The sequence below is a fragment of the Xenia sp. Carnegie-2017 genome, unplaced genomic scaffold (assembly GCF_021976095.1).
Source record: "Xenia sp. Carnegie-2017 unplaced genomic scaffold, XeniaSp_v1 HiC_scaffold_21, whole genome shotgun sequence".
Taxonomy (NCBI): domain Eukaryota; kingdom Metazoa; phylum Cnidaria; class Anthozoa; order Malacalcyonacea; family Xeniidae; genus Xenia; species Xenia sp. Carnegie-2017.
This window is the reverse complement of record NW_025813484.1, coordinates 104,941-130,815: the sequence shown is the minus strand read 5'-3', so window position 1 is coordinate 130,815 and position 25,875 is coordinate 104,941. Positions and strand designations below refer to the sequence as shown.

At 33.6% G+C, this 25,875-nt stretch overlaps 3 protein-coding genes and 1 long non-coding RNA gene across 4 annotated transcripts; 3 read left to right on the top strand and 1 right to left on the bottom strand.

Annotated features, from left to right (window-relative positions):
- The first annotated feature begins 24 nt into the window (after positions 1 to 24).
- On the top strand, positions 25 to 12,765 carry LOC124444439 (nucleoporin NUP188-like). Its single transcript, XM_046995061.1, is given in 55 exon segments — positions 25 to 521; positions 1,405 to 1,456; positions 1,756 to 1,829; positions 1,913 to 1,997; positions 2,067 to 2,147; positions 2,218 to 2,262; positions 2,325 to 2,417; positions 2,483 to 2,539; positions 2,624 to 2,692; positions 2,775 to 2,822; positions 2,893 to 2,979; positions 3,643 to 3,719; positions 3,798 to 3,869; positions 3,951 to 3,990; positions 4,060 to 4,173; positions 4,246 to 4,338; positions 4,413 to 4,502; positions 4,583 to 4,645; positions 4,719 to 4,765; positions 4,840 to 4,912; positions 4,988 to 5,120; positions 5,281 to 5,349; positions 5,454 to 5,501; positions 5,504 to 5,548; positions 5,615 to 5,747; positions 5,815 to 5,902; positions 6,264 to 6,346; positions 6,459 to 6,706; positions 6,801 to 6,918; positions 6,989 to 7,120; positions 7,275 to 7,350; positions 7,414 to 7,501; positions 7,594 to 7,694; positions 7,761 to 7,850; positions 7,915 to 8,025; positions 8,119 to 8,172; positions 8,248 to 8,339; positions 8,413 to 8,473; positions 8,563 to 8,636; positions 8,715 to 8,793; positions 8,876 to 8,986; positions 9,055 to 9,132; positions 9,200 to 9,285; positions 9,665 to 9,816; positions 9,894 to 9,997; positions 10,120 to 10,251; positions 10,326 to 10,394; positions 10,469 to 10,591; positions 10,635 to 10,784; positions 10,889 to 11,101; positions 11,182 to 11,339; positions 11,434 to 11,644; positions 12,015 to 12,088; positions 12,178 to 12,307; positions 12,374 to 12,765. Coding segments are annotated over 55 exon segments (5,286 nt in total). The 5' UTR covers positions 25 to 504; the 3' UTR covers positions 12,569 to 12,765.
- Positions 12,766 to 13,486: 721 nt separating this feature from the next.
- Positions 13,487 to 16,014, top strand: LOC124444138 (arginine kinase-like). The gene is made up of 4 exons (XM_046994722.1): positions 13,487 to 13,685; positions 14,435 to 14,908; positions 14,999 to 15,111; positions 15,179 to 16,014. The coding sequence occupies exons 2-4, from the start codon at positions 14,441 to 14,443 to the stop codon at positions 15,681 to 15,683; spliced, it is 1,086 nt and encodes a 361-aa protein (XP_046850678.1). The 5' UTR covers positions 13,487 to 13,685; positions 14,435 to 14,440; the 3' UTR covers positions 15,684 to 16,014.
- A 3,857-nt stretch (positions 16,015 to 19,871) lies between these two features.
- Positions 19,872 to 21,094, top strand: LOC124444163. The gene is made up of 2 exons (XR_006947865.1): positions 19,872 to 20,215; positions 20,898 to 21,094. It is a non-coding gene; the product is annotated as an uncharacterized LOC124444163 (long non-coding RNA).
- A 448-nt stretch (positions 21,095 to 21,542) lies between these two features.
- On the bottom strand, positions 21,543 to 25,847 carry LOC124443705. The gene is made up of 7 exons (XM_046994207.1): positions 25,604 to 25,847; positions 25,414 to 25,466; positions 23,399 to 23,746; positions 23,198 to 23,326; positions 22,893 to 23,015; positions 22,660 to 22,785; positions 21,543 to 22,525 (listed from the first exon to the last, which is right to left on the bottom strand). Exons 1-7 carry the CDS (start codon positions 25,654 to 25,656, stop codon positions 21,777 to 21,779), a joined length of 1,581 nt encoding a protein of 526 aa, XP_046850163.1. The 5' UTR covers positions 25,657 to 25,847; the 3' UTR covers positions 21,543 to 21,776.
- Between the last annotated feature and the right edge of the window lie 28 nt (positions 25,848 to 25,875).

Genomic DNA, 25,875 nt, shown 5'->3' with positions numbered 1-25,875 from the left:
TAATTGTAGACTACAAGTACCTGCTTATGATTATGACATCATGCGTTTGTTCTTTAAAATATTCTGCTGTTTCTACTTGTGGTTTCTACAGACTATAATTATGATGGAAATGGAATGGAATTGTTCGACAAAATCTTCTTACACCCCAATGTTTCATTCCCTGATTCACATCATGGAGAGATATTTGAGAAAAATTTCTTAATGTGCTTGAATGAAAATTTTTTATAATCACATAGTTTCTGCTATAAAAGATATTGAATTTTTCATACAAAGGATTTATTTTTCATTTTTTTATTCTTTTCGTGGGGCTCTGAGCGGAGTCCTGTTTTATAATTTATTATATTTACTTCTGAGTTGTCTTTCCAACTGTACAGCGGACACACCAATCAACCGCATTAAGAAAATGGACGCCGTACAAACTTTAACAAGATGAGAGAAATTGACTTATCTTGCAGTCGATTTTATTGTTACGTTGAAAATTAAATCATCGAGTTTTTCCAAGTCATGGAAGATTATATATCGTATGTTTTTTATTAGCTATTCAATAGTTTTTAGAGATTTTTTCCTGTGCATAAGTTACTTATAACAAGTATGACACTATAGTATAAAGCAAATTCCGAAAAAACAAGACATCTTGAGATTGCAAAATATGCATCAAAACAAGACGAGAAGCGAACTGTAAGTTTTCGACTTTATTTCAAAGTCATCCTCAGACAGAATGATATGTAAAACCATACATACACATATGAAACGCTCAATTCCTGGCTACTCTACAAAACCAGTTCTCACAACTCAATGATCTCCCTCCACTTCCCAGAACCCCCTCCTATAGAAAACCTTATATTCAACAACTATAAAATACTTCACTCAACCAAATCTAACAACTACCACATTCTTGCTTTTCTTGAAGCACTTCTCATCAAACACAACAAACCTTTTCTGAACATGGGACTTAAGGCTAGCAAAGAATTGCAACTCTTCTCTTAAATTACAATACACTCATTCCACCAGTCTGGTCTCTTGTTTCAATTCATCCTTTTAATATATGACAGCTCTTCCAACTCCGCTTTCGTAAATATCAAACTATTTAATTTCTATTGCTTGACTTCCGTTACTTAATTCATGCGTTGTAAATATTTATGTGAATGTATGGTTTCAAATATCATTCTGGCTGAGGATGACTTTGAAATAAAGTCGAAAATTTACAGTTCACTTCTCGTCTTGTTTTGATGCATATTTTGCAGTCTCAAGATGTCTTGTTTTTTCGGAATTTGCTTTATACCATATTTCTTTAAATTGTTGGCTGGTCATGGTTTTTAAGTATGAAACTGATGAACTGTCTAGAAAACAGTATTGAAACTTTAAAAATTACACATTACAACTACTAAAATTAGTAATTTCCAGGTCTTCCGAACTTTTGGATATTCTTGCAAATCAGTGTGATATTAGAAATCAGGTATGTATGTTTTCACTGTTGTTGACTTGTTCATCTGACAAGTGACAATGGTTTTTATCAATGAATTGTCACTAACTTTAAGTTTTGCTTGATGGTACTGTGTAACCAACTATTGTTATGTAGTTTTTTAGTATAATTTCATGGAAAATTAAAGATATTTATGATTATTATTAATGTTGTGTAGTTTTGTAGACAAACTTTGGCAATAATCTACATTTTTATCACAACTGAAAATATGATAGTTTTTCAAAATAATTGACTTATTTTCCTGAAACATTTTCTGTTTTTATATCACTCAGGAATATGTTGAAGAAGAATTGAAGAAGAATAAGGATATACTGTTGAAGAGCTTATCATATTACAGAAAACCAAAGTAGGAAAGATTTCAAGTCATTAAAAAATCTCTGAAAGGAGTTAATAAGTGCAATTATACAAATTGATGATATATTATTTTAGTAATACATCAAAAGAAAAGTTGGAACAAGAGACAAAAGTGAAACAATTACAAAGGAATTTTACATTGAAACTCAGCAAGTTTATTGTAAGGAAATTTTAAAATGTATATTTATTTCTATGCTTATGTACTCAATGAGACTTTTTTATGATTTAGGATCTTGATGAGTTACAGAGTCTGAAGTTGTTTTATAGTTATCTTCAAAACTCATTCAGAGAATCAAAAGAGCAACTTCAAGTTATTTTTTTCAATTTTTACTTTGTCATGTGATTCAATGTTTCTCAATTTTTTACATTATGTTGTTAAGGAAATTCTTCAACATGAGATTCTCATGGAGACCTTACTAATAAAGGTTGTTTTGATTATGTCTAAAGATTAATTGTACATTTTTTGATGCTGTATTTCATTATTTAGGTAATGGAGTATTACTTTGACGAGAGAAACTCTATATTAAAATGTCTTGAAGTGATAATTATCCAATCACAAAATTCTTCACATCCTTACCAGGTTTAAATTTTCTTTTATTATTGTTATGTTTTACAGGACGTAAAATTTATGTTGCTTCATTTCAGGAAATTTTTGTGCAGTTTCTGGATGATATTATGAAAGATATGGAAATATTTACAGAGGTAAGAGTTTACAGTTTGTAACATGATAAGGAATTAGTAATTTTCATATAATATTTTTTTTATTGCTGTTTCCTTGTGTTTCAGATGTGGCATGTCTACCAGACTTCTTGTCAAACACCTATTCATTTACCTATGGGTGATCATCTAGATATGGTAAACTTCATATTTAACTGATACTTTCCTCTCAATTTGTATATTTTATCCCTTTAAAAGGTCCTTTGTTTTATATTTGTAGGTCAAAAGGCATTCACACAGATTTGCACGGCAGTTACTTAATGAACAGGTGTATGAAAGTAGTAGATGATTTTCTCAAGGAGTAGTTTTATAACTTCTTGTTGTCTTACATTTTGTAGATTGGTGTTCTTCGTCTTCTTTATCTTTTATACAAACATTTTGATAACCCTTCAAAATCTTTGCTTTCAGTAGTAGCCTTGTTTCAGGTAATTATCTAACTTTGTCATAAAATATATTTAGATTGATTGTATTATATGCAGGGAAGATTTAGAGGATGGGCTTGGAGGAGGTTTGCTGATTTTTATAGCAAGTAATTAAGCAAAACAATTGTGATAAGTTTTCAAAAGATTGTACTTTAAAATATCTCCAAATCAATATAAAAAGGTTACAGAATTTAACAAAAAAGTTGGACAAGGTTAGGCAAGGAGAAGCCTCCAAAACTAATATATAAACTGGAGAAGAACCCCACCCCACCCCACACCTCCTCACACACACACACACACACACATTCTCACCTCACCCCCACCCCCACCTTATCTAACACCCCAACCACACACACACCTACCTCACCCTACACCCTCGCCTCACCCCGCCCCACACACACACCATTGTTAATCCATCCATGGTTACATGTATAAATTTTTAATAAATTTTTCTTATTTTATTCTAAATTTATCATGAAAGTAGTCCCATTTACAATAAGACATACATTACACATATGTTTCTTGAAACTATGAAATTTTTTGAAAGGAGCTAATCACTGATTGCAGCTTCTCCATTGTCAAATTCATGACTTAGTCTGGCCAATCATAGAAGAGTGGTGAGAAACAGGTTTGCTGTAAACTAAAAAATTTTTTCTCTTCTAATAGTCTCAGGTATTTGGTACCAGACAACTGAACAGACATTCCTTTGATGGATATACCAAGCTCATGATTCCACAGATCGGGTTTGTCATTATAACCTTTCTTTGATCATGTATATTTTACATGACATGGACTAACAAATGATTCATTGCTTTTATTAGATTTCTTCAAGTAATGATTTTGCTGGAAGGAATGAAATTACATACTTTAATCAAGCATGTTGAAGAGCAAAGGTACTTTTGAACCATTTTAGATTTTTATTGATTGAGGACTTGTTATGTTTTTTATGTTTTGTCATGAATTTTGCTTTTTAGTCTTGAAGATCATGTAATTGGCAAAATAAAAGACAAGAAGGTATATGTGTGTATTATGGGTGATGATGATGGATATGTGTACACAATAACTTTTGTTTTATCCTAACAGCAATTGGAGAAAATATTTCTTAAATGGGGAGACCTTGTACATCACTCTCCAGTTATGCTAGCGTGGGCTGCGGTCAGATTCACAGTGATGGACGATGACGTAGACACGCCAAATGTACATAGATAATGAAGCAACAATCATTTTTAAAATAGTACACGATTAATGAATATTTCATTTTCATTTAAGATTGTACAAATGTTGGGAAGTCGGGCGTTACAATGTGGCGTCTTTCCTTACTTATTTAATCTTATCAAATCTTCTCCATTTCTTGATGATGAAGTAAGGAAAGAGACTTTTATATAAATATATCAATGTCTGTTTTATTTATTCTTGTATTATTTTTCCTGAGCTAGATCCTCTCAAATTCATCAAGATCTACTGTTTATGACCTACTGTCTATTGTTTTAACATTGTTTCATGAGACGACCTTAGGAGATCCTGTGGTATATTATTTTCTTCTTTTCTCTTCAGATTTTTTCTTCTCTAGGACTAAACTTTCCCTGCTTTATCTTCGCTTTTTTAGATGATAATTGCTGTGTTAAAGGAAACATTACGGAACTCGGAGCTGTGTGAAAATTTTGGAATAGTGTAAGATTACGAATGAAATATTTTGTCTAAACGTTGCAATAATTTTCAAAATTTGATTTCTGTTTTCACAGAGTCTAAATTGTGGTATGGCAATGCTTTTAAAGTCCGCCACTGAAAAGTAAAAGTTTAGTTTACTGTTTTATATTGTTATTTAAAACATGATAAAAACTAGAACAAATCCTTTTTCACCAGGTTTCCCTATAATTTCTCACCTTTCGCACAGATTATGGCTTCGCTTGCTATGGATGAGAACAGTAGTGAAAATGTGTGTTATTATAGCAGGATTTTAACAAAAGTTAAATTTTAAAATAGTTAACTTGTTTTTTTTATCTCTTGTAAGGTTTTTCATTACTTGGATAACATGAAATTCTACACTGAACTCTTAAGTTTGAACAGTTTGGAAGATGTCGATTGTGTTGACTCGGATAAAACATCGTGGAAATTGATCAATGCAAAGATTCTCTACAAGTCTGGTAAAAACATTATTGACTTCAGGATTGCGTAAACTTTTCTATGGTTAAGACAACAGAACATACTCTTGCTATCTTGAATAGCAATCATATAGCTGACAATGTATGAAAGCTGGCGTAGATTTGAAAAAAAAGATTTTAACTTTGTGCGTTTAACTTATAGTTGTGTCAACGGCAGATAAAATCGTAATTCCAATGGGAACTGTTGGAAAAGTTACTACATCAAATGAAGGTTTGATTACTAAATATATATTCATAGGAAATGCTTCAATGTTTTAGTAGGGGAACTTGGTGTTCACAGTATTATTTTGTATGATTTGATTTGATTTTATACAGGCGCCCATTTACTTCAGTGGTCTTTAAAGTATTCTTGTTGGCAGTTATTTTACTTGAACTAGATTATTTTCTTCAATATGTACCTCACAGCTCAGGTCAGTTAAAAATCTAAACTGGTTTCCACGTTCTCTATGATGCATATACGTATTGATTTTGTTCAGATCGTGAAAGACATGAGATGGTGAAGAAAGTACTTGATGTTATTGAAATATTACATAATGTATTGCTATATAACTGGAGTAAGATAATATCTTTGGTTAGTCTTATCGATAGGGTCTACTATATCGTACAAAAGTAAGTCATCACACACAATTTTTCTTCAATTTAGTTTTGCCATTTTCTTATGTTGATTTGTTTACAGATTCTCTGCTAACCCTAACTGTCCTCTTGAGTTGCTTGTTTCCTGTTTAAAGTGTCTTGTTATTGTCACATCATATGAAACCGTTCAGGTAATGTGTATATTTTCATTTACGTTTCTTTCTCTTCTTCTTCAATCTTCATCATCTTGTTACTCTCCCTACAATACCTTCCCTATTTTTGTCTCTCATTTTTATTCTTTCACTCTGCTTCATTCTCACTCCGTCAGCAGCAATTTTTCATTGTCCTTCCTTCCATATCATCTCCTCACTTTCTATCTTTTATTCCCCTTCCCTCCATTACTCTTTTTCTCTTATTTTCTTTTCCCAGTTTTCCCTTTCCTGAATCTCGTTCCTTCACTATCCTTCCCCCTCTGCACCCACCTCTCTCCTTCTGCCTGCTTCTCTTTGTGTCATATTGTTTTGTTATACAATTATTATTCGTCTTCTTTAGTCATGGTTGAGTTTTCAACAGACTGGTTTTCTTCCATTTTGTGTTACTTCATTACAACCGAGTGACGAGAAAATTTTAATGAGGTGTTTTAAATGCGCATTGTCATTTATGTTTTCATTGGAGCTTTTACGTAGAAGCTTTAATCCAGTTAACATTTGACGTCTGTTGTATCTGACATGCTTCTTTTTTGTTCAGTTCAGTGACAATTGATCCGGGACATTTTGGCCACGTATTGCCTCGTGAACGTTCACGTGGACATTATCCAGTAACCCTAGCAACTTTGGACATCATCAAAGAGTTTTTGCCAGGAATGTGTTGTGCAGAAGCAACGAATGGGTCAAAAATCAATGATTTTGTTGCTTGTATTGTGTTTGTGTGTCGTGAAATATTTACTGGTTACCAGAAATGGTTTTACAATAACCTTAAAGAGAAGCAAGAGATAGGTAATTATGTCGAAGAGTTTAATTTAATGAGTCACTGCTTGTACAAATTCATTTTATAATTGCTATCAAATAAATTCGTTTTTGTTCATCCCAGGCTTAAAATGCTTAGAAATATTTCATGGAATTCTATGTTTAAAAGAAAATGATGAAAATGAGAAGACATTTGGCACATCATTTGATAGTTCATTTACCAACGTAACACAATCCAAAAGGTGAAGGAATTTTCCTAACCTCTGTTTATTGTTCTTAACCCTTTTCAACTATCGATTGTTTCTTTTATAGTAAAACTCACGTTTTGAGAGTCGCTAGGATGCTCATTGAAGGAATGCTGTGGTCAGATGTTGGACAAACGTTGATTAAAATTGTTGGAATAGGTATTGAAGTTGTCGATAAAGTCTCTTTATTGCCACAAAGGTAAGATTCGTTTGATTCAACGATATGAACATTGTACATTTCATGATTTAATATCAAAGTTTTTTTAAATCAATATTAAAAAGCCTCGTTATCATGGTGGACTTTGATTATATTAAGACATGTATGTGCATTTTATATGTTGTCTACATTTCAGTTCAGCTGGAGTTGTTCTAAATCTTGTTAAGTTCTCGTTAATGGTTGTAAATGAAGTTTTAGACAGAAGACCAAAGGTAAAGAGTCTTTTGTAATTGTGCATAATTACTTCTTATTATATTTTATTTGTAATTATGTAGACTTATCGTTGTGATGAGGTAGACATTTCACCCTTGGAGAACTCATTAATTACACAAGTCACTCGAAAGTTCAACGGTGATAGCTCAGGTATAACTCGGCATTAGTCGATATTTTGATTAACCGTAAGAACGTTCTAAAACAGCAAAAACGTTATGTTAGCCTGTTTTTATGTACGCTAGATGGAGTTCACCTTATTGGAACTGTTGCTTCATATTTGTACATAAAAGAAGATAATGATATACCAGTATTAGCGATGAAATTACTCCGAAAGATATCTTTCGTAAGTACACATATATCACCCAAACTAGGGTCTTCAATTAAACCTTCACTCCTGTGTTTCTCTTAGTTATCTCCAATGTCAATGTTGTGTAATCTGGGATCTCAAACGAAGAGCCTTAGAGATGCTATCATCAATAAATTGACATCGTATACTGAGGTGACTATCTAAAACAGTAACACGTTTCTAATAATTTATTTTATTAAAATAAGTTTTTTCTTAGGATACAATGTTGAAAGTTGCCATTTTGGATTTTTTATCAGCCGTTGTGTCTACTCAACCTGGATTATTGGAAATCTTCTTTGATTTCAGTTCATCGTCAATTATTGTGAACGTATTTATCAAAGATTTTTCTTAAACGCAGTTGCTTTGTCACTTTTCTGCAAAACGGATTATTGATATGCATAAATGTGTCGTTTCTTTTTAGGAATTTGGCTCAAATAGTTGTCTCAAGTCACTTCTTACAAATTTAAACCATAAAGTAAACGATCATTGCATGTTGTAACATGTTTTGGTTCTTTTTTTCCCTGAGTTCATGTTTCTATTTCCTTATCAGAATCCTGCTCCTGTTGTAGCAGCCTCTTACAGCTTTCTTTACTCTTTGTGGAGGAACCGACGTCATGTTGCCATGACGACAGTAAAGAAATCGTAAGCCTTTATTTTAATGACCATGAAAATAACAAAGAAGAATGCTTATTTCTTTGTTTTTATGGTTCTATAGAGAAAAATTTTGGACAACACTATCACAATATCTTATGGAAGATCTTGATGATTCAGATAAGGTACTGGCTCACAAGGTTGAACTAAAAAGGTTGCTACGATAGCTCTCATAAAATGTGAGCGTTTTTTGTTAACTTTCAATACTTTTTAGATGTTGATCTCTCACATTCAAATCCGATCATATGTGTTACAGATTATTGCGCATGAGTTGTTTTACATCAAAAGGTGTTTAGCTCCATGACATTGTAAAATGTTTAGTTCTCGTTGCTACGTAATTCTGTAATCATTTTTAATATACGTCAGTGATGAACTAGACGCAGAGTTGAAGAAGGTCTTGGAAATTTTTGAAGCAAAAAGAAGATATGAGTACATGATGAAACAGGTTGCTATAACATTCTTTTTCTGTTCTTTGTTTTTCGGTTTATGACATGACGTCATGACAGATCTTTTTTATATTTTACAAGTATTCTATCTCTCCGTGGTTGTTTTGTAACGTCGATGAAAGGAAAGAAATGATTGAAGCATGTCTAAACTTTCAAAAGTCATGGCGAACATTTTTGATGGTCCTTACAGAGGTTTTTCTACTCAAATTAATTTTATTTCTCATCTCAAAATCTGCTTCTTACAAATGTCAATCATCCAGTTTTCCAGTGTGCTGCTCAACGATAAAAATGCTCAAATGATGATATTGATGGACATAACGAGATCTATAAGGAATCATGTAGGGATAAATGATTTCGTAAAGGGTTTTTAACATTATTAAATGATCAAGATTAAAATTTATTTAGCTCGAAGAAGGAATTGACGAAACTACTATGAAAATGATTGTCGAAAAATGTTCCTTTTTCTTAATGTTGCTTCGAAAATGGATCAAGTATGGATGTTTGATATGAAATAAAATGGTTTTTATATTTGCGTGGCACCATGACATGAAAAAGACATCTTAAATATATGTCTAATCTTTTTGATGTAATCTTGTTTCACCATACATAGGTTCAGCTCATAGCAAATAAAATATTTAAATACATGATAATTTATGATAGTGATATTACGTAATATTTCATATACAAAAAAACAAGTAATGCAGAGGGAAGGATTTATTTACAATAGTAATGTCAAGCTGTTTATGACACATATTATATCTAGACATGTTTGCATTCAAAAAGTTTATTTTCTATAACTTCCAAATATGTTGGGCGTGTTTTTCTTTGTCTGTGATTACAACTATTACATAGTGTATTTTTTTTATTCAGAGCTGCCCAGTCATCATTAGATCTAATAGAGTCCATCGTTGCCACAATCACAACTGCTGAGAAAACAGACTCAAAGATAGTAACTCACTTGCGTGTCTCACTTTTTTCCTCGTTGTCTCTCTTGTTACAAAACACGAAAATAGAGGACCGGGGTAAGCTCTGAATACAAATGTGTGCGTATTTTGATGATGTATTTTACGTGATGGGATAATATTTTCTGTTATCGTAGAGGAAACGAGCGAATATTTGTTGTTGCTGCTGCCTTTAATGTGTGAAATGTTGCAGTATCGCAATGAACCTAAAGAAGAGAAACAGTGCCATCAACAAATAAGGGTGAGTATGTATGATTATGAATTGAATATAGTTATTCTTTTTTCAATCCATTTACATAGTTTCTCTTTCAAATAATGGTTCTTTTTGTTGCATATAACTAAGCGTTTCTCTTCTTCATGTAGTGTTTTTCAGTGTCATTAAGTCTTCTTAATGAAATTGTGACGTTTGTCAAGGAGCCTGTTAAATGGCATCAAGTCTTCACAGAGCATGCGTTATATGACAATATTGTGAATATCTTTGACGTTAATTTAAAGGTAAATTTTCTGAATGTTGTTTTTCATTTATGTAACTATCCTTTGTCTTCACTTTTTTTTATTGCATTTTATAGAAAATGGAAAATGTTGAAGTTATTGACTCTGCTATACATTTTATCCTTTCATTGGCAAACTACTTACAAGTAAAGACAAAATCGTTCAATATGTTTGTTTTATTTTTATTTTATGAAAAGAATTATATAAACTCATTCTGCAGACATCCCAATCACTCTGTTTAAACAAACTTGTTCAACCTCTTTGTCTTGGAATGTTCTCTTTACTGAAGAAAATCGACTGTGAAAATTCATCTCAGGTGTCTTTTGTTTCGTGTTTCATATCTGTAAGATTATCACAAGCATAAAATTTTCTTTGTGTTGTTGCAGTCAGATAAATGTTCTGAGTCTCGTGATAAGTGGTTGAAAATCTGGTGTTGTTCTCTTGTCGTCATGGCGACTCTGCTTCGTAAGTTACGATATCAGTTCTTGAAAGAATGTCTTGATTTCGTGGCTGTCCATTGCTGCAGGATTGTCGAGGTTAGAAATGTATTTTGTTGTAACATCATATACAGTATCTCTTATTTTGCTTCTTTTCCTTAATGAAACTGACTGCTGACCAACGACAAATACTTATTATTTAGGTAATGGATATGGTAGGTGACGAGCTCAAATCCTTATGTCTTAAAGAAGTTGAATATATCACAGTGTTTATCATTGAGTTGTCAGAATATCGTAAGGAATGGCAACTTACTTTACCTCAAGCATTTCAACAGATAATACATTCATCATCATGTCTTCTTCATAATTGTATTGCTGTTTTGATCAGACCACGACTTCTGGCGTATGTTATAGAGGCAAGAAATAGCTTTTCAATTTGTTTTTCACTTCAAACTAAAGTATTTGACGGATTGCCTTGAAAATGATTATCTAATAGAAACCACGTGATTTTTCAAAACTTTCTGATCCAAGCTCTGTATCAAAAAGAAAACTGTCGCAAAGTTTATCGACGACCAGGGACTTGTTACGTCCATTTTCTTCTCCTGATGAACCTCTAGAAAAACAAAATCCTGTTGTTGTTGAAACACAGAAAACGTGAGTGAGTTGTTGAATTTAATGTTATGAAGGGCAGTTGAAATCTTTGTTCAAAATTTACAACTTAAAATGAAACGAAACGTTCCCTTCTCAGATTACTTCGTATCGTTTGTAATGTAATGGCATTTCAACGAAACTTCACTCCAAATATTTGTGAATTGCTCCTTGATGAAGGCATGGACATTGATGAATACACACCGCTGTTCACACTAACGTTTAGTGCGCCTGCGTTGGATAATGAAAGATCTCCTGGTTTTGGGACGCTTTTATCCTGTTTAAACCTCTGTCTAGGATACATGCAGGAGGTGGGTCTTCTTCTGGATTGTATGCAATATAGATGGGAGAGAGGAATGTTCAATAATCTTCCTGTATATCTTATGGGATATGTGTGTCACCTGTAGGACAATGGATGGAGAGGAATGTTCAATAATCTTCCTGTATATTTTATGGGATATGTGTGTCACCTGTAGGACTATGGATGGGAGAGAGAAATGTTCAATAATCTTCCTGTATATTTTATGGGATATGTGTGTCACCTGTAGGACTATGGATGGGAGAGAGAAATGTTCAATAATCTTCCTGTATATTTTATGGGATATGTGTGTCACCTGTAGGACTATGGATGGGAGAGAGAAATGTTCAATAATCAAAAAATTACTCTTTGTGTCAATATAGGCTGATCCAAGACCTCTTTCCTCTCCTGATAGATCTCCTTGGAAATTTCAAGCTTTAAGTTCAGCTTTAGCCAAGTAAGTTCAATTACATCGTCTTCTTTTTTGCCTTCCTTTTTCTGAAAGAATTTTTTCTTGATTCGACATAATATTTGTCTTACTTACAGATCTTCTGTTAACTTTGCCATGGACAATTCCATCATACTTATTTTATCGCAAGCATTGCTCTATCTCAAAGACCCACGAGTTGAACATGCAAACAAGCAACTTCTGAAACGAAAACTTGGAAGCGAATTGGTAAGCTACTGGCTAGTTTTGTCTTGTTCTTGCATCAAATTAGTACCATAACTCATTTCTCCTTAGGAGCCATTCCTTCGCGGTGTCCTAAGACATTTTGGGAGACGTGGTTACTCACCTTCTCCAGGCTCTACTCCAAAGTCTGTGCGCTCTACAAGCAGATCTTTAAACCGTTCGCGATCTGAACATTGGGAGGGTAGTGACGAGAAAGAGGTAAAATTATTCAAATTGGTGGAAGTATTTCTCAAAACATTCATTTAGCCATGTTTTCTTATGTTACCGTCCTGTTTGTCCTCAGAACTATTAAAGTCGGCTCAATAAAATGTCGACAATCACACTTTTTGTCAATGAAGACTAAAGATTTACTGAAATTTTGCAATACCAAATGATCGTCCTGTAGTTGTAGTTTTTTTGTGATCGTCTTATTTTAAAAAAAATCGCCAGTTATTTTTTATAAATTTGGTATGTGATATTACGTCTTTAAATCGGTTACTATATAGCCTAAGACTTCACAGTTCAACTAACATAGTCACAAAAAACATGTTATGTGTTCTACTATTGATATGATAAGCACACATTACCATTATTGCCAACTATTTGTATATTAATGCAAATAATTGTAAATCACTGCAAATCCTGAACGGACATCTCGTTTTCTTGATATTCACGACAATACAAGAGTTTGAAACAAAAGATGGTGTAATACTTTGTCTTTATTCCAAAGACATCATCAGACTAATGATTGATGATGTCTTTGGAACAAAGACGAAATATTACACCATCTTTTGTTTCAAACTCTTGTATTATCTTGAATATCAAGAAAACGAGATGTCCGTTTTCGGAATTTGTTTTATTTTGTTTTACTTAAAATTGTCTGCTTGTCCTGGTTACTGCAAATCCTTGTATTGTTTAATACGTCTGCTTGCATTATCTCGTCTTTTTAGCGGACTTAGTAGGCTTTACTGCATGAATATTGATTGAAAATATAAGTCGTGTTTATTGACCCCCATGGTTAGCTTTTTTTTTTGTCTTAACTGGAATATTAATGGAAATATTGAAGAGACGTCTGTACAATACCGAACTTACTTTTTATTTCGAAAGTTTGCAAGTTTATTGACTTTTCTTCGGAACAATAAAATGTCTTTGTGGAGAATACACAGACTTTTTATTGATAGGTAGAGTAACTTCATATACTTTAGTGGACACCTCAAGCCGTTCAAGGTAGGATTGACAGTTGTAGGCGGAGCTTGAAGAACAAGTTAGACTTTTCTGCGTAGCTTAATTAACGATATCATTTCGATCAGTTTATACTTGAAGGTGCGTTCATCTGTTTACTGCTGTTGATATTTGTCTTTATTTCTCCAAAAAAGAAAACTAGGTAAGTGTTTTTCTTATATACGTCGTTTGCCCCACTTTCTCTTTGATGGCACCCCGCAGCAGATAATGGTATTGAAAGTTGTTTTTCAATAATTTTTCTTTTGTGGACGACCGTATGTAATAGAAATATATTTATTTTCATAATGTATAAAGATTGATAAGTGGTAGGTTGATGATTGGAATGAGCTCGTTCTTTTAATGTACAGAATCGTAATTATATTCATTTCATACGGTTATCAGTACGTTATTGGTTTGTTTTTCGTTTTGTATTGCATTCCTTGGATGTATGTTGTTATGTGGTATGAATACATAAAGTCGTTTCGCCTTACAAAAAATTTCCACTCTTTGCCTGAAGATCTTTTTCATTAGATGGACTTTAGAAAGGATAAATTCACTGCTCTTGTCGCATTCTCTCAATTATGAAAGCCATTCAAATTAGTTATGTCTCTACTAAGTTGATTTCATCCTTTTTTGTTTGTCGAAGATAAACTTACCTGTCTAAATTTTTGACTAAATAATGCGAAAGTAGGATTGTAGACTTTGTCCAACAATGCACGAATAACCCTGATTAACAAGCAGAAAGTCAAGAAACCCTGGAGACCTAAGGTGTTTTTGAAAGGTTTATCGTCTCCATTCAAATACTAACTTATACACTCTTTTACTTGATTAGAATATCAAATGTTGTACTCTGATATCTGCTGTTCACTAATTAGTCAAACGCCAAGTTCTTTTTCTTCATATCTTCTACAGTGAACTATGTCTACTCCAAATGTGCCATGTGGGCTTCACTTAAACAGTATTGATGATTTAACTGGGTACCCAGTTTTTCCTGAAGGCACTAAATCACTTTTGTCTAAGTTCAATACTCGTGAAATCTGGGAAAAGTATAAAGACAAGAGAGACGCCTATAATGTTCCATATAAGTTGTGCATTTTCTCTGGTGTCAAGAATCTTGACTCCGGCATTGGAGTGTATGCAGGCTCACACGACAGTTACAAAGTCTTTTCCGATCTCATGGATCAGATCATTGCTTACTATCACAAACACAAGCCGGAAGACAAGCACGTGTCAGATATGGACGCAAGTAAACTTCGATGTCCACCACTAATGTCTGATGAAGCAGCCATGATTGTCTCTACACGCATCAGAGTTGGTCGGAACCTTGAAGGTTATCCTTTGGCTCCTGGCGTGACAAAAGAACAACGACATGAAATAATGGAAAAGGTTTAATTCTTCTATTTATTTATCCATGCAACTTTCTGCTTTATTACTTTTTTGGTCGATGGTAACTGCATGTATCTTTTGTTTCATAAGGTTGTTAGGGCTTGCTCGACTTTTGTTGGAGATTTGAAAGGAACTTTTTATGCATTGGAAGGAATGGATGAGAAAACAAAAAATCAATTGATCGCTGATCATTTTCTTTTCAAGTAAGATCAACTTGTTCAATAACAGGAAAGGAAACTTTTTAATCATTTCATTAACTGTTTGTTTTAGGGAAGGTGATAGGTTCCTTGAAGCATGTGGTTGCAACAGAGATTGGCCATCTGGTCGTGGTATCTTTCATAATGCCGATAAAACGTTCTTGGTTTGGGTGAACGAAGAAGATCAGTTGAGAATAATTTCGATGCAAAAGGGCGCTGATATACTGGCAGTTTTTGAACGTCTAAGTCGTGCAGCTAATCATATTGAATCAGTTGCAAAATTCTCTCATGATGAACATCTGGGATACATCACTTCATGTCCAACGAATCTTGGAACTGCTCTTAGAGCTTCTGTTCACATCAAGTTACCAAAGCTGGCTAAAAGAAAGGATGAATTTCAAGCTATTGCTGATAAATACTACGTCCAGATTCGAGGAATACACGGTGAACACTCAGGATCTGTTGGAGGCGTCTATGATATCTCAAACAAGAGGCGTTTGGGTCGATCAGAGGTTCAGCTTGTTCAAGATATGTACAACGGAATCAAAGCGATGATCACCAGAGAGAAGGAACTGTAAACATTGCAACCATTAACACTTTGAAGAATTAGCCATTAGGATTTTTCAAAGTGTAACACTTTGTTTATTTAAGCTTATGTCTATATATGTAGTAAATAGGACAGAATACTAACTGACAGTGTTGAAGGTGACCTCGAATTACCATTTTGTAATTGATCTTCTCAACACATTCAATATACTGTATTGAAGATGTAACGATAAATTAGGTAGAAGGGTAATTACCTGTTTACTCCTTTGACTGGAGTGGGTGAATCAATAGCCCTTACATGAAAATCACTTGTTGTGTTTTTCTGTGTGCTAGTATATTTTGGCAATAAATTGGTATAATCATGTTTTACTTTGATATTTTATCTTTGGTAACTCAAAGGCTCCAAAAACGTTAGCTTATCGTAAAGTAGCTTGCGTCATCCAATGAGTAAAGCCAACCAATGAAAACAGTGCTATGAGATGACGAAATGATTGACAAGATCTAGAATGATATTGTTAAATGTTATTGTTTCATTTCTTACTGCGCGCTCGAAGAGAGAATTTGGTTGAAGCTCGCTTTGAAAGACTTATAAAATTACTCAAAAGTCCATTAGTTCGAATTGAACGACAATGTATGACATGGAGGTAAGGTTTTTGTATCTTATAAGCCTTATTTTTTGGTATTTTTATGAAATTTAGTCTCTAGAGCGTGCTGGTTGTTCCGCGTTCGCATGTGGTCTATCCCGCACGCTCTAAAAATTAAAAATTTCGATTTGGTACCATTATTTTTTGACAGTTTTACATGAGTTTATAGCTTAGGCATAGTTTTAGAACGCTTGGAAGAAAAGTTTTGCCGAATATTTTACGTTTTGACACGAATTTGTAAACTAACAGTCTTGCCAAAGCGAGTTGCCATTAAAGTTTTGGCAAAATAGCGAAGATTTCAAGGCAAGAGGATGTTAGTAAACCGTAAAAAACGTTTGTGTCGAGCATGCATTGTCTCTTGGTCTGGTTTTTTCGTGTTGAGAGTGCTTTTGCGAAAAGTTTTTTGGGGAAAATTTTTGTTTGAAGTGCGAGCAAAACAAATCAGGCGCCAATTTATGTCCGTGTTCAAGATGAAGAGGCTGGGAAAGAGTGGACTTTAGATGGTGTGACAGACACGTGTTGAAGTAATGTTTAAAGTTTTCGCGCTCTTCCAGTCTGCACTGCACATCACATCTGCTGTGGTGAAATACAACTTGCTTTTCATGATAGACATTTTTGCTGTGATGGAACACATTAATAATGGAATCTTGGTAAGATCAGAATACATTGCTCGATTTTTTTTCCAAATTAAAAACACTTTACAGCTAATCCCACTGGGAAAATTGTAGTAAAGAATAAATAATTATTCTTTATAAATTTCTAACGAATAGCGTTGGTACAAAAGTATTTTGAATTTAAAATAAAGCTCTACTTACTATAGATCCGCATCACTGGTCTTTGATGTCGTGAACACAACCTAGTTGTAATGGTAGATGTTTTTGATGTCGTGAAATACATAATGATTGTGTTAGAACACATCATTGCTGTCATGAGATACAACATGGTTTTCGTAGAGTACAATGTAGCTAGTTATCGTGCTATGCATCTTTACAGTCGTGGAATACAACATGGTAGTCATTTTTGTTATGGTTGTCTGCCTTTTTGGCTGTCATGCATTTTAGGTAAGTCTTAATACATTACTAAATTTGTTTTTCCAATTTAAAAGACTTTCAGGGTATGTCCTAGGAAAGAAAACCATGCCTCATATTGTGAAATTTAAATCCATCTTTCTGACGATAGACACGCGTGTCTAAAATACGAGATAAAATTACAAAATTCGGACGATCAAATGAGTGGTAAAGATGCTTTTGAGTTTTGGGGCAATTGTGCATCTGATTCTAGTTATTCGGAACGATTATTTATAAAGGGAGAAGGCATAACAGTAAATTATAGCCATTTTGGGTTAGAAAAAAGCATAATGATCGAAGGAGAGCTTGAATACTGGCAAGTTGTCGCGCTAATGAATTTTATGTAAGGATTATTACGGGCCTTTACGGCGTGACATAAGAATATCCTAACGAATTCCAACTGGATAAAGCGCAAAAAGCGCAAGCCATACAAAGAGCAAGCCATACAAATTTTTGAACTGTCATTTTTATTACATGTTGCTTTCACTGTTTTATAATCACTGATCACTATTACTATTATTGATGGATAAAATCTCCCTAACTGGCTTTTCAGAATCATTTACATGTTATATACGTAAATATGGAATTTTGAAATTGAACTATAGCTATAAATTTAAATGTATGAAATTACGATGACGCTAAATGATAACATAAAACATTGTCTTATTAAGAATACGTGTTAATTGTATTCAAAGGCAGTCATAAATCGCGTCTGGAATTATGTGATACATTGAATCATAAATATCATAAAAAACAGTTAAAAAAATTCTTCAATTTTCTTCGCTCGATGCAGCTAAAACCAGTTCTGGATATTCTTTGGTAGGGTGGTTTCTTACAACGAAATATATAGAACATGAATTTACGTAGTAAATTGGACGGCTGTCTCTATCCGATCAAAAGAAGTGCCTTGAATCCAAAAGGTGTTCTGTTTAATCGAAAAATTACTCGAGAAGAGAAGTTACTTTCTAGATTGAGTCATGAAAATATTGTTAAGTAGAAAGAAATTTACTGTCAAAATGTATCAAAATTTTATAACATAAGGGTTGAAAACGAGGTTCAATTTAGACGATACAAGTTGCATGGCTCGTGAACAGATGACAAGTTAAATGTTATCTTTGTAGAAACTATTATAAAAAGGAAGATAACCCCGTTTTTTCCATGAAGCCCATGGATGCTTTCGTTCATCACGAGAGAGTTAGGAGAAAGTTACATTGTAAAAGGGTAGTAAAAAACGTATAAACATGTTTAGAGTTGGCTTAAATTATAATTCAAGAACGCAGAAGTTGTTTGAACCATTGCAGTATCCTTGGATGCTTTAGTTTCTTTTATGATAAACAAAAAGATAAAAAACCCCGTTTTCGGTCCATGCTTCCCGATACCTTCTTAAGCGTAAGGCACTAGAACGCCGCATGTTAACGTTTCGGTAGGAGATTTCGGCCCCTCCACGCTATCCTACTTGGGAGATGCAATAGCAAGCTTCCGCCCATCAGACCCCGAGATCACCTGCTATAGGCTTTGTTCGGGGTACGCAGGGAGAGTGCGGTCGCGACCCGAAACGTCTGGACCCTAAGCCACTGCAAACAATGAGATTTACAAATGCCCAAAGAGCTTCTTCTTTCTATTTTCTTGCTACTTCTCTACATACACAATATTGTGTCCGACCATTTGACTGTCCGAATTTTTAATCACGTAGTTAGTCATGTATTTTTGACACGAGTGTTTACCGTCGGAAAGGGAGATTCTCGACAACTGTGATAATCCTACTTGTTCATTACAATGCATGTTTTTGCAAAGCACAAAACTACTACATGCACGTACCTGACAATAATATATGTTCCCTTGGGCTCAAAGTGAATCAAAAAACTATATTCATCTTTGAAATCAGCCCAAGTTTAGAAATTATATGATTCAGCATTAATTGATCTCCCAAAGCCCTATAAACGCTATTGAAATTAATATAATTCATTGCGTATTGCAGCTGCTGCACAAAGTGTATAAAAGAGAAGACGTTTAGAAGTTGACGTGTTGTAATAATATTAATATCTGTCTCTGTACATATCTTCGTTAGTTAGCACAAACGAAATTCGAAATAATTTCCAAAGTTCCTTAGAATTGTGTTTTATAAATTGTTTTATTTGCATTTATGCTTTCTTGAGTTGTAGACGTCTGCTCATTTCAAAGATGATTAGATTTTTCGATACACTCTGCTGTAAAGCTTATTCTATTGGCTTGGTAATTTAGCTTTAAGTATTCTTAAGAGGCTTCTGGCCGACAACGTCGTTATAAAAAATTATCTTTGATTGAAAATTAGCTTCATAACTTTCTTTGATCTATCGTAGATCTGCCATTGGTGTTTTCTGTTGTAGAATTCATGTCTGTCGTGTAATACATCATGGCTGTCCTAGAATACATAAATAAACGAATAAAGACTAAAGACGATGTTTCAGGCACAACAAAATATAATTTTTTTTCATTCATAAGTTTTTGTGATCCAAATCAACAAAAACATAAACTTTGCAAAGCTGCCTAAGCTAAAAGATCATGGGAACTGTTTCAATAATGTCTCTTGATTTTTAGTCTGTGTTTTTTGTATTTCTTACAAGACAAATGTATTATTGTAGATTAAATCATGGCTGTCGTAAATTAAGTCATGAGTAGACTCAACTGATGGTTATTGTGAAATAATATCATGGTTAATGTGGATTCTATTATTGTTGTGTCATAAACGGATTACTGGATAGCTACATCATGGTTTTTGGGGATTACATTGAATGCTTGTTATGAGTGGATAAATGTTGGTTGTTGTGGAACATTGAGGATTAAGTTAATCAACGAATGAAGACGACGTTTCAGGTGCGATAGTTCATTTTTTGTACAGATTCCTGGTAATCAACACTAACAGAAAGATTATTAAAACTTGGTTGAGTAGCAAAACGAAGTCATTTTTTATAATATCTTAATTTGTCTTCAAGTGTTGCTAATGGATTGGCAACTTTTTAGGAAAAAAGACAAAACCACCACCCACACATTCGAAAAACGTGTGAATTTTGATAGCTGTCTGATATGTTTGAAAAGTGTGAATGTCTGGCGATTGATAGCTTTTGGTTTCAAAAGGAATGTCGGAAATTATGTTTTAACCGGTCTTTGTTTCTTGGTTACCAGGATGTACGAGTACTTTTTTTTAAGGTTTTGTCGTATGTAGTCAGTTCAAAAATTTAAATACGTATTATTAAATTCTATTTAATGCATGTAAATCACAATCAAACACTATTGACGCAAGCGTTTGTAGTTGACTCGATAATGGTGGAAAAATTCCACAAAATATGGCGGAAATCACTACTGCAATGCGAAACCTCGGCAAAAAAAGCAAAGCAACGACGTGCACGAATAGCGTTTAATTGACTTTAACCATCATTTATCTCCATTTTCAAGTTTTGTTTTCAATTTAAACTAAGAAAACTAAAAAAAATTTTGCTTGCAAACTAAAGCACAGCATTTAAAAGCGGTATCAAAAATGGCGAATTTGTATTTTTAGAGTGATATATTTCTTTCGTTGGTTGTATAGTTGTAGGTTATCGAACTGTAAAGCTTTGTGAGGCAATTTTATCAATCTTGTAAACATAGCAGTAATCCATCCCAGTTTGTAAATATCGATAAGTAAGGTTATTTATGAATACTAAAAGTCAGTCCGTGTAAAGATATAAATATTGTAACATTATTCTACAGTATAAATGACGGTTTCCCTCCTGGGGAACAATTCAACTACTCTTCAATACGCAGGTTTCCATCATGAAAAAAAAGTGACTATGTCTGGGACCTGCGGTAAGGTTTGCATCGTTATTAGGTTTAGATTCTTGATCAAGCCGAAGAAAAAATCATTTGGAAAAAATTTTGGTAGCTAGTTTTTGTTCAAATTTTTCCATAGTTGCAGCTGTTAGTTTTTTTCGGAAAACGTCTCTTCGTCCATTTAGCAAAAATGATTAATTCGTTCTTTAATTTTCACATTAATTTCAAATATTTTCTTGTCGCGAAATACATCCTTAGTCAGCTGACTTTACTCATTATTCTCTAGAGATGTTGCTGATTAACACATCAATATAAGCAAATAATCCTTATTATATAAGACATAATCTTACCGAAGCAGGTTATTAACAGCAAATTACGTTAGGGTTGCTAAAAATTGTGTTGTAAAAAGCTCTTTTAATGACATTACTTTAAAATTACTTAGCAAATTCATAAGACGTAAGATTTTTTATTTCACATAACCACAATTTTGAAAATACGTGTGTATCTTCAAATGAACAAAATATGCCAGTATCTTGTTATAACTTTATACATTGTTTTATATATACAAGTTCTTCATACACTCAGGAGACAGGATACAATAGTCACATCAATCGTATTCTTTCATAACCTACTTATCGTCAGGATCACGTGACTTTCGTGATGATTTCTGTATTAACTTAACGTCATGGTTCTCAGTATACCACACAAACATTGACTGTGACGTCAGATCGACGCCCGCGATGATGAAACGCACGTTAACACTTGAACTCAATGTAGGTGCTCCACGATCTTTTGCAACAATCTTATAGTTGAAAATTTTCATGGGCAAACTGAGAGATCCGTTACAAAATGCTCTAAGTCCTTTTAAGACTTTCACTTTACCACTGTGTTTTTGCACAGTAAAATATAAGTTTTTCGGCTCAAGTTTATAGATCACACGAGCATTTTTGCCTTGGTCTGCATCATATGTATCCATACGGTATATGATACTGCCGGGTTTGACATTACAAGGAACAGTTAACGTATAGGCAGGATAACCAAATCTTGGTACATTGTCATTGACATCCAGTAGTCGTACAACAATATAACTCTTTGCTTTTGTCCATTTTCGTCTTTCATTCAAATGCTTCACCTCGATTTCAAGAAGATATTCAGCCGTTTTTTCACGATCTAGGGTATCGTTAACTCTTAATTCGCCAGTTGTCCGGTTCATTTTGAACGTCGTTGATTTCATCATTAGATTCTCCGTTATAATCGAAAACAGAATCTTCCGACTTCGTCTTTTTTTCAACTTTGTTTTTATTTTAGTTACCAATGTCCCGATGTTAGCATTTTCTTTAATATAATAGATTTGCTGATAATTATCGTAGAATATTTCTAAAATGGAAAAGAAAACCATGTGTAGCGCGCAACACCTGACAAGTTATCAAAAAAAAGATGAAAGCATTTTTTCTTTCGTCACTGCATTATCAATCAATTGAAAAATAAAAAATGGACACGCACCGACTAACCTTTATGACATATCTTTCTTGTTTTATCCAATTTGTAGCCAGGAGGACAAATACAGTTGTACGATCCTCTGAAGTTTCGACATTGATGACTACATCCACCATTGTATTTCAAGCACTCGTTTACATCTCAACAACAAAATTTAAAAATTTTATACATTAACATGGAAGCATTAAAACATACTTGAGATAAACTAATCAAAGCAACATTCGGTGATGAAAAATATTTCTCTTACCTCGACAACTTTTCTCATTTTGAGCTAATTTATAACCCCTAGGACACGTGCAGTAATAACTTCCTGCGGTGTTGACGCATTTAAACTCGCATTTCATCTGACTATCTGAACACTCGTTTATATCTAAAATGATAAAATGAAATAATTTAGCATAAATTAACATTTCATTACAACTAATATTCACAAGTGACTGGATTAGTGATTTCAGTTGTTAAAGTGTTTTCGCACAGTGGTAACGATATTTTATCTTGTGAAAAATACGTATACTGTATGTTTAGACACTTACTACATATTTCCAGACTAACCTACACATCGTCCAGAGTTCTTTCTTCCTCTAAGCTTATAACCATTAGGACAGTCACACATGTAACTTCCAACCGTATTCCTGCACAAACTAGGAAATTTGCAAACTTCTCTCTTGCATTCATTCACATCTACAGCAAAAAGAAAATGATGCTAAAACAGAAAGTAAAAAAATAAATAAAATTGGTTATGTAAGAGTTTACCTATTGCCCGATATGTAGCATAAAATCCTTTGGCTGTGATGGCGTCATTGCTGCGAAACATTACCCACAATTCATTGGTTGATGATGTCACTCCCCTCTGTCGCTTCATTCCGCAGAGTAATTTTTTGTTCTTCTGTGTTTGGTCAAAAGAAATAATGAGCGCATCTTTATGACACAAAGTGGAATCTTCTATTTGAAAGTCCCTTCGTAGTCGTAATTTGATACGATATCCCTTCGATACACGGATATACCACATGCTTTGTGAGTTATCACTGTAGTTTTTTGGATAACCAGGGGAGTGAAAGCTGCCAAAACTTTTTGTTAAAATGGCGGACGTTCGACATATGCCTTAAATAAGAAAAAGCATCGTATAAATGAATAAGAAAAATGACAACGTTCCTAAAAATTTAAAATTGTGAAAAATCTGTTGAACATTTTGAAAAAGCAAACTTCGTTGACATTTGTTGCATGCAGTTTCCTTATGCTCGTGAGTGAATAGACGATAGGGTGTCAAAGAAAAATGGATATTTTCACACCCAATATAACGTAGACTACTACGCCAGTCTGTCTGTATCCTCTTTCTCGTCCAGGTCAACAGACGCTCTCATGACGATTGACGACAATGACCTCATTTACGGTTTTCCTTATTCAAACGTTTAGACGGATTAGCATAATTTGCGCCTCTTTCTGGGAGACAACTTTTAGTTTTATTGAGTTGTGTAATCATGTCAGTAAAAGGCATTGTCACAGTATAACTCTCTTATGTTGCATGTTATGTATGTTTTGTTTACAATTGTTCAACGAGGTCCATTGACGAGTGTGAAGTAGGCGATAGGCACTATTTAAGTACCCACCATGCGTAATCTAACAGAAGGAAAAGTATGTTATTAACATTTAAGTGATTTATGATTTCAACTTTCAGCAATTTAATAACGTTAGATGCAACGGCGGCATGCCTTAAAACAACAGGAACTGTTATAAAATACTCTAAGGAAACAGATCAGATCGTCAATAGTCCCGCTATCGCACCGTTCCATAAACTTTAATTAGATGAAATTCCCGATTGGAATTTTCTGCATAAACTTTCAACGGAACAATTTGTTGCAGCTGACAGAAATCACGCCTCTATTCAGTAGCGGAAATAGGCCATGATTTATGATAGTTTGCTGGTCATTTCTTTCATTGCCGACCGCTGTTGCTTTATATTGCTTTAGCATTGCAATTAATTACTCTTTATTAATTCACCAACCTAATTCCCAAGCATTGTCTAGCACGGCTTGCCACAAAGTATTTTACAAGATATTTAATCAAACACAAATTATAAAAATGCATATGTCCTTCTTTGATCGAAATCAGATTTCAATTTTATTTTAATCCTAATGCAGTAATTACGGGCGTATTTGATTTAAGCTTTTAGTAATATAAGAGTAGTTGAAACACTAGTCACCGAGACGCAATCTTGTCAGACTAATCCTATAACATACCATGATATTGGACAATAAATTTCGTTCATACCAACCTGATATTCAGATAAAAAAGAATGAAATCCAATATACTTAATAACTTACTAAGTCACGTGAAAATGTCACTGCTTAAAATTTACGGAGTTAAAAGAACCAAAAAAAAAATACCAAAATTATAAAACTTGAGCGCATTTGAAATAAGTATATTAAACTGCAAAACACAAATGACGCAAAATATTAGAATATTTAGCTGCTCATTAATAAATCCTACAAATCTTGGGTAGAAAAAAATCTTGGAACATGAAAGAATCGTACTTGGAGTCGCAAAATAAGATGTACGTACAATGCATAATAAAACTGAAAATATTCGGACTTCAATTTAATTTTTAGAACGAAAAAATTCCTCAGTAATTCATGTGTCAGTTTCATCCATTTCATTGCCCGGTAAAATACTCTACCAATATACTGATGAGAAAGATTACATGTTTATGCTTAAGTTTAAAGAACGTAGCATTTCCAAAGAAGAAAGATTTTGAATAATGAGAATACTACCTTTCTTGCGTCTCTGACATCTTTTGCTCAATCTACTACCGCTTGCTATCATCCTGAAATCAGAACAAGCTTAGTCTTTTTCCCAAAAAGAAAAAACTAAAATCGATTAACTGTTTGAATTTAAAACGTAAGACTTAAAAATGTATAAATACTCGTGAACCGCTTATTAAATACCTATAAACCAACTTACATCGCCAGCCATAACATTAAGATTGCTAAACCCTTTGTCAATGAAATTCTCATCTTCAAAGAATAAGCAGTAGACTTCTTTAAATAGTCTATTAAAAGGCAAGTCAGTATGTTGGACAAATCTCGAGTTCTTCCTCTTGCTCTGTTCAATACGTAAATGTACAAATGGATGAGTGCTGTGTGATCTTCATATGAAGTGTTTGTGCGGTTTTGATAAATAGCTTTTTTCACACCTGGGTTTAGAAGAATTTTGACGACCTCATGGAACAATGA

Coding starts and splice junctions, on each gene's coding strand:
- LOC124443705 (XM_046994207.1), bottom strand. CDS start 25,656: ATGAGAATTTCATTGACAAAGGGTTTAGCAATCTTAATGTTATGGCTG. Junction 25,467..25,603: donor TTAATGTTATGGCTGGCGAT/GTAAGTTGGTTT, acceptor TTCTGATTTCAG/GATGATAGCAAGCGGTAGTA. Junction 23,016..23,197: donor GAACTCTGGACGATGTGTAG/GTTAGTCTGGAA, acceptor TTATCATTTTAG/ATATAAACGAGTGTTCAGAT.
- LOC124444138 (XM_046994722.1), top strand. CDS start 14,441: ATGTCTACTCCAAATGTGCCATGTGGGCTTCACTTAAACAGTATTGAT. Junction 14,909..14,998: donor GACATGAAATAATGGAAAAG/GTTTAATTCTTC, acceptor TTGTTTCATAAG/GTTGTTAGGGCTTGCTCGAC. Junction 15,112..15,178: donor GCTGATCATTTTCTTTTCAA/GTAAGATCAACT, acceptor TGTTTGTTTTAG/GGAAGGTGATAGGTTCCTTG.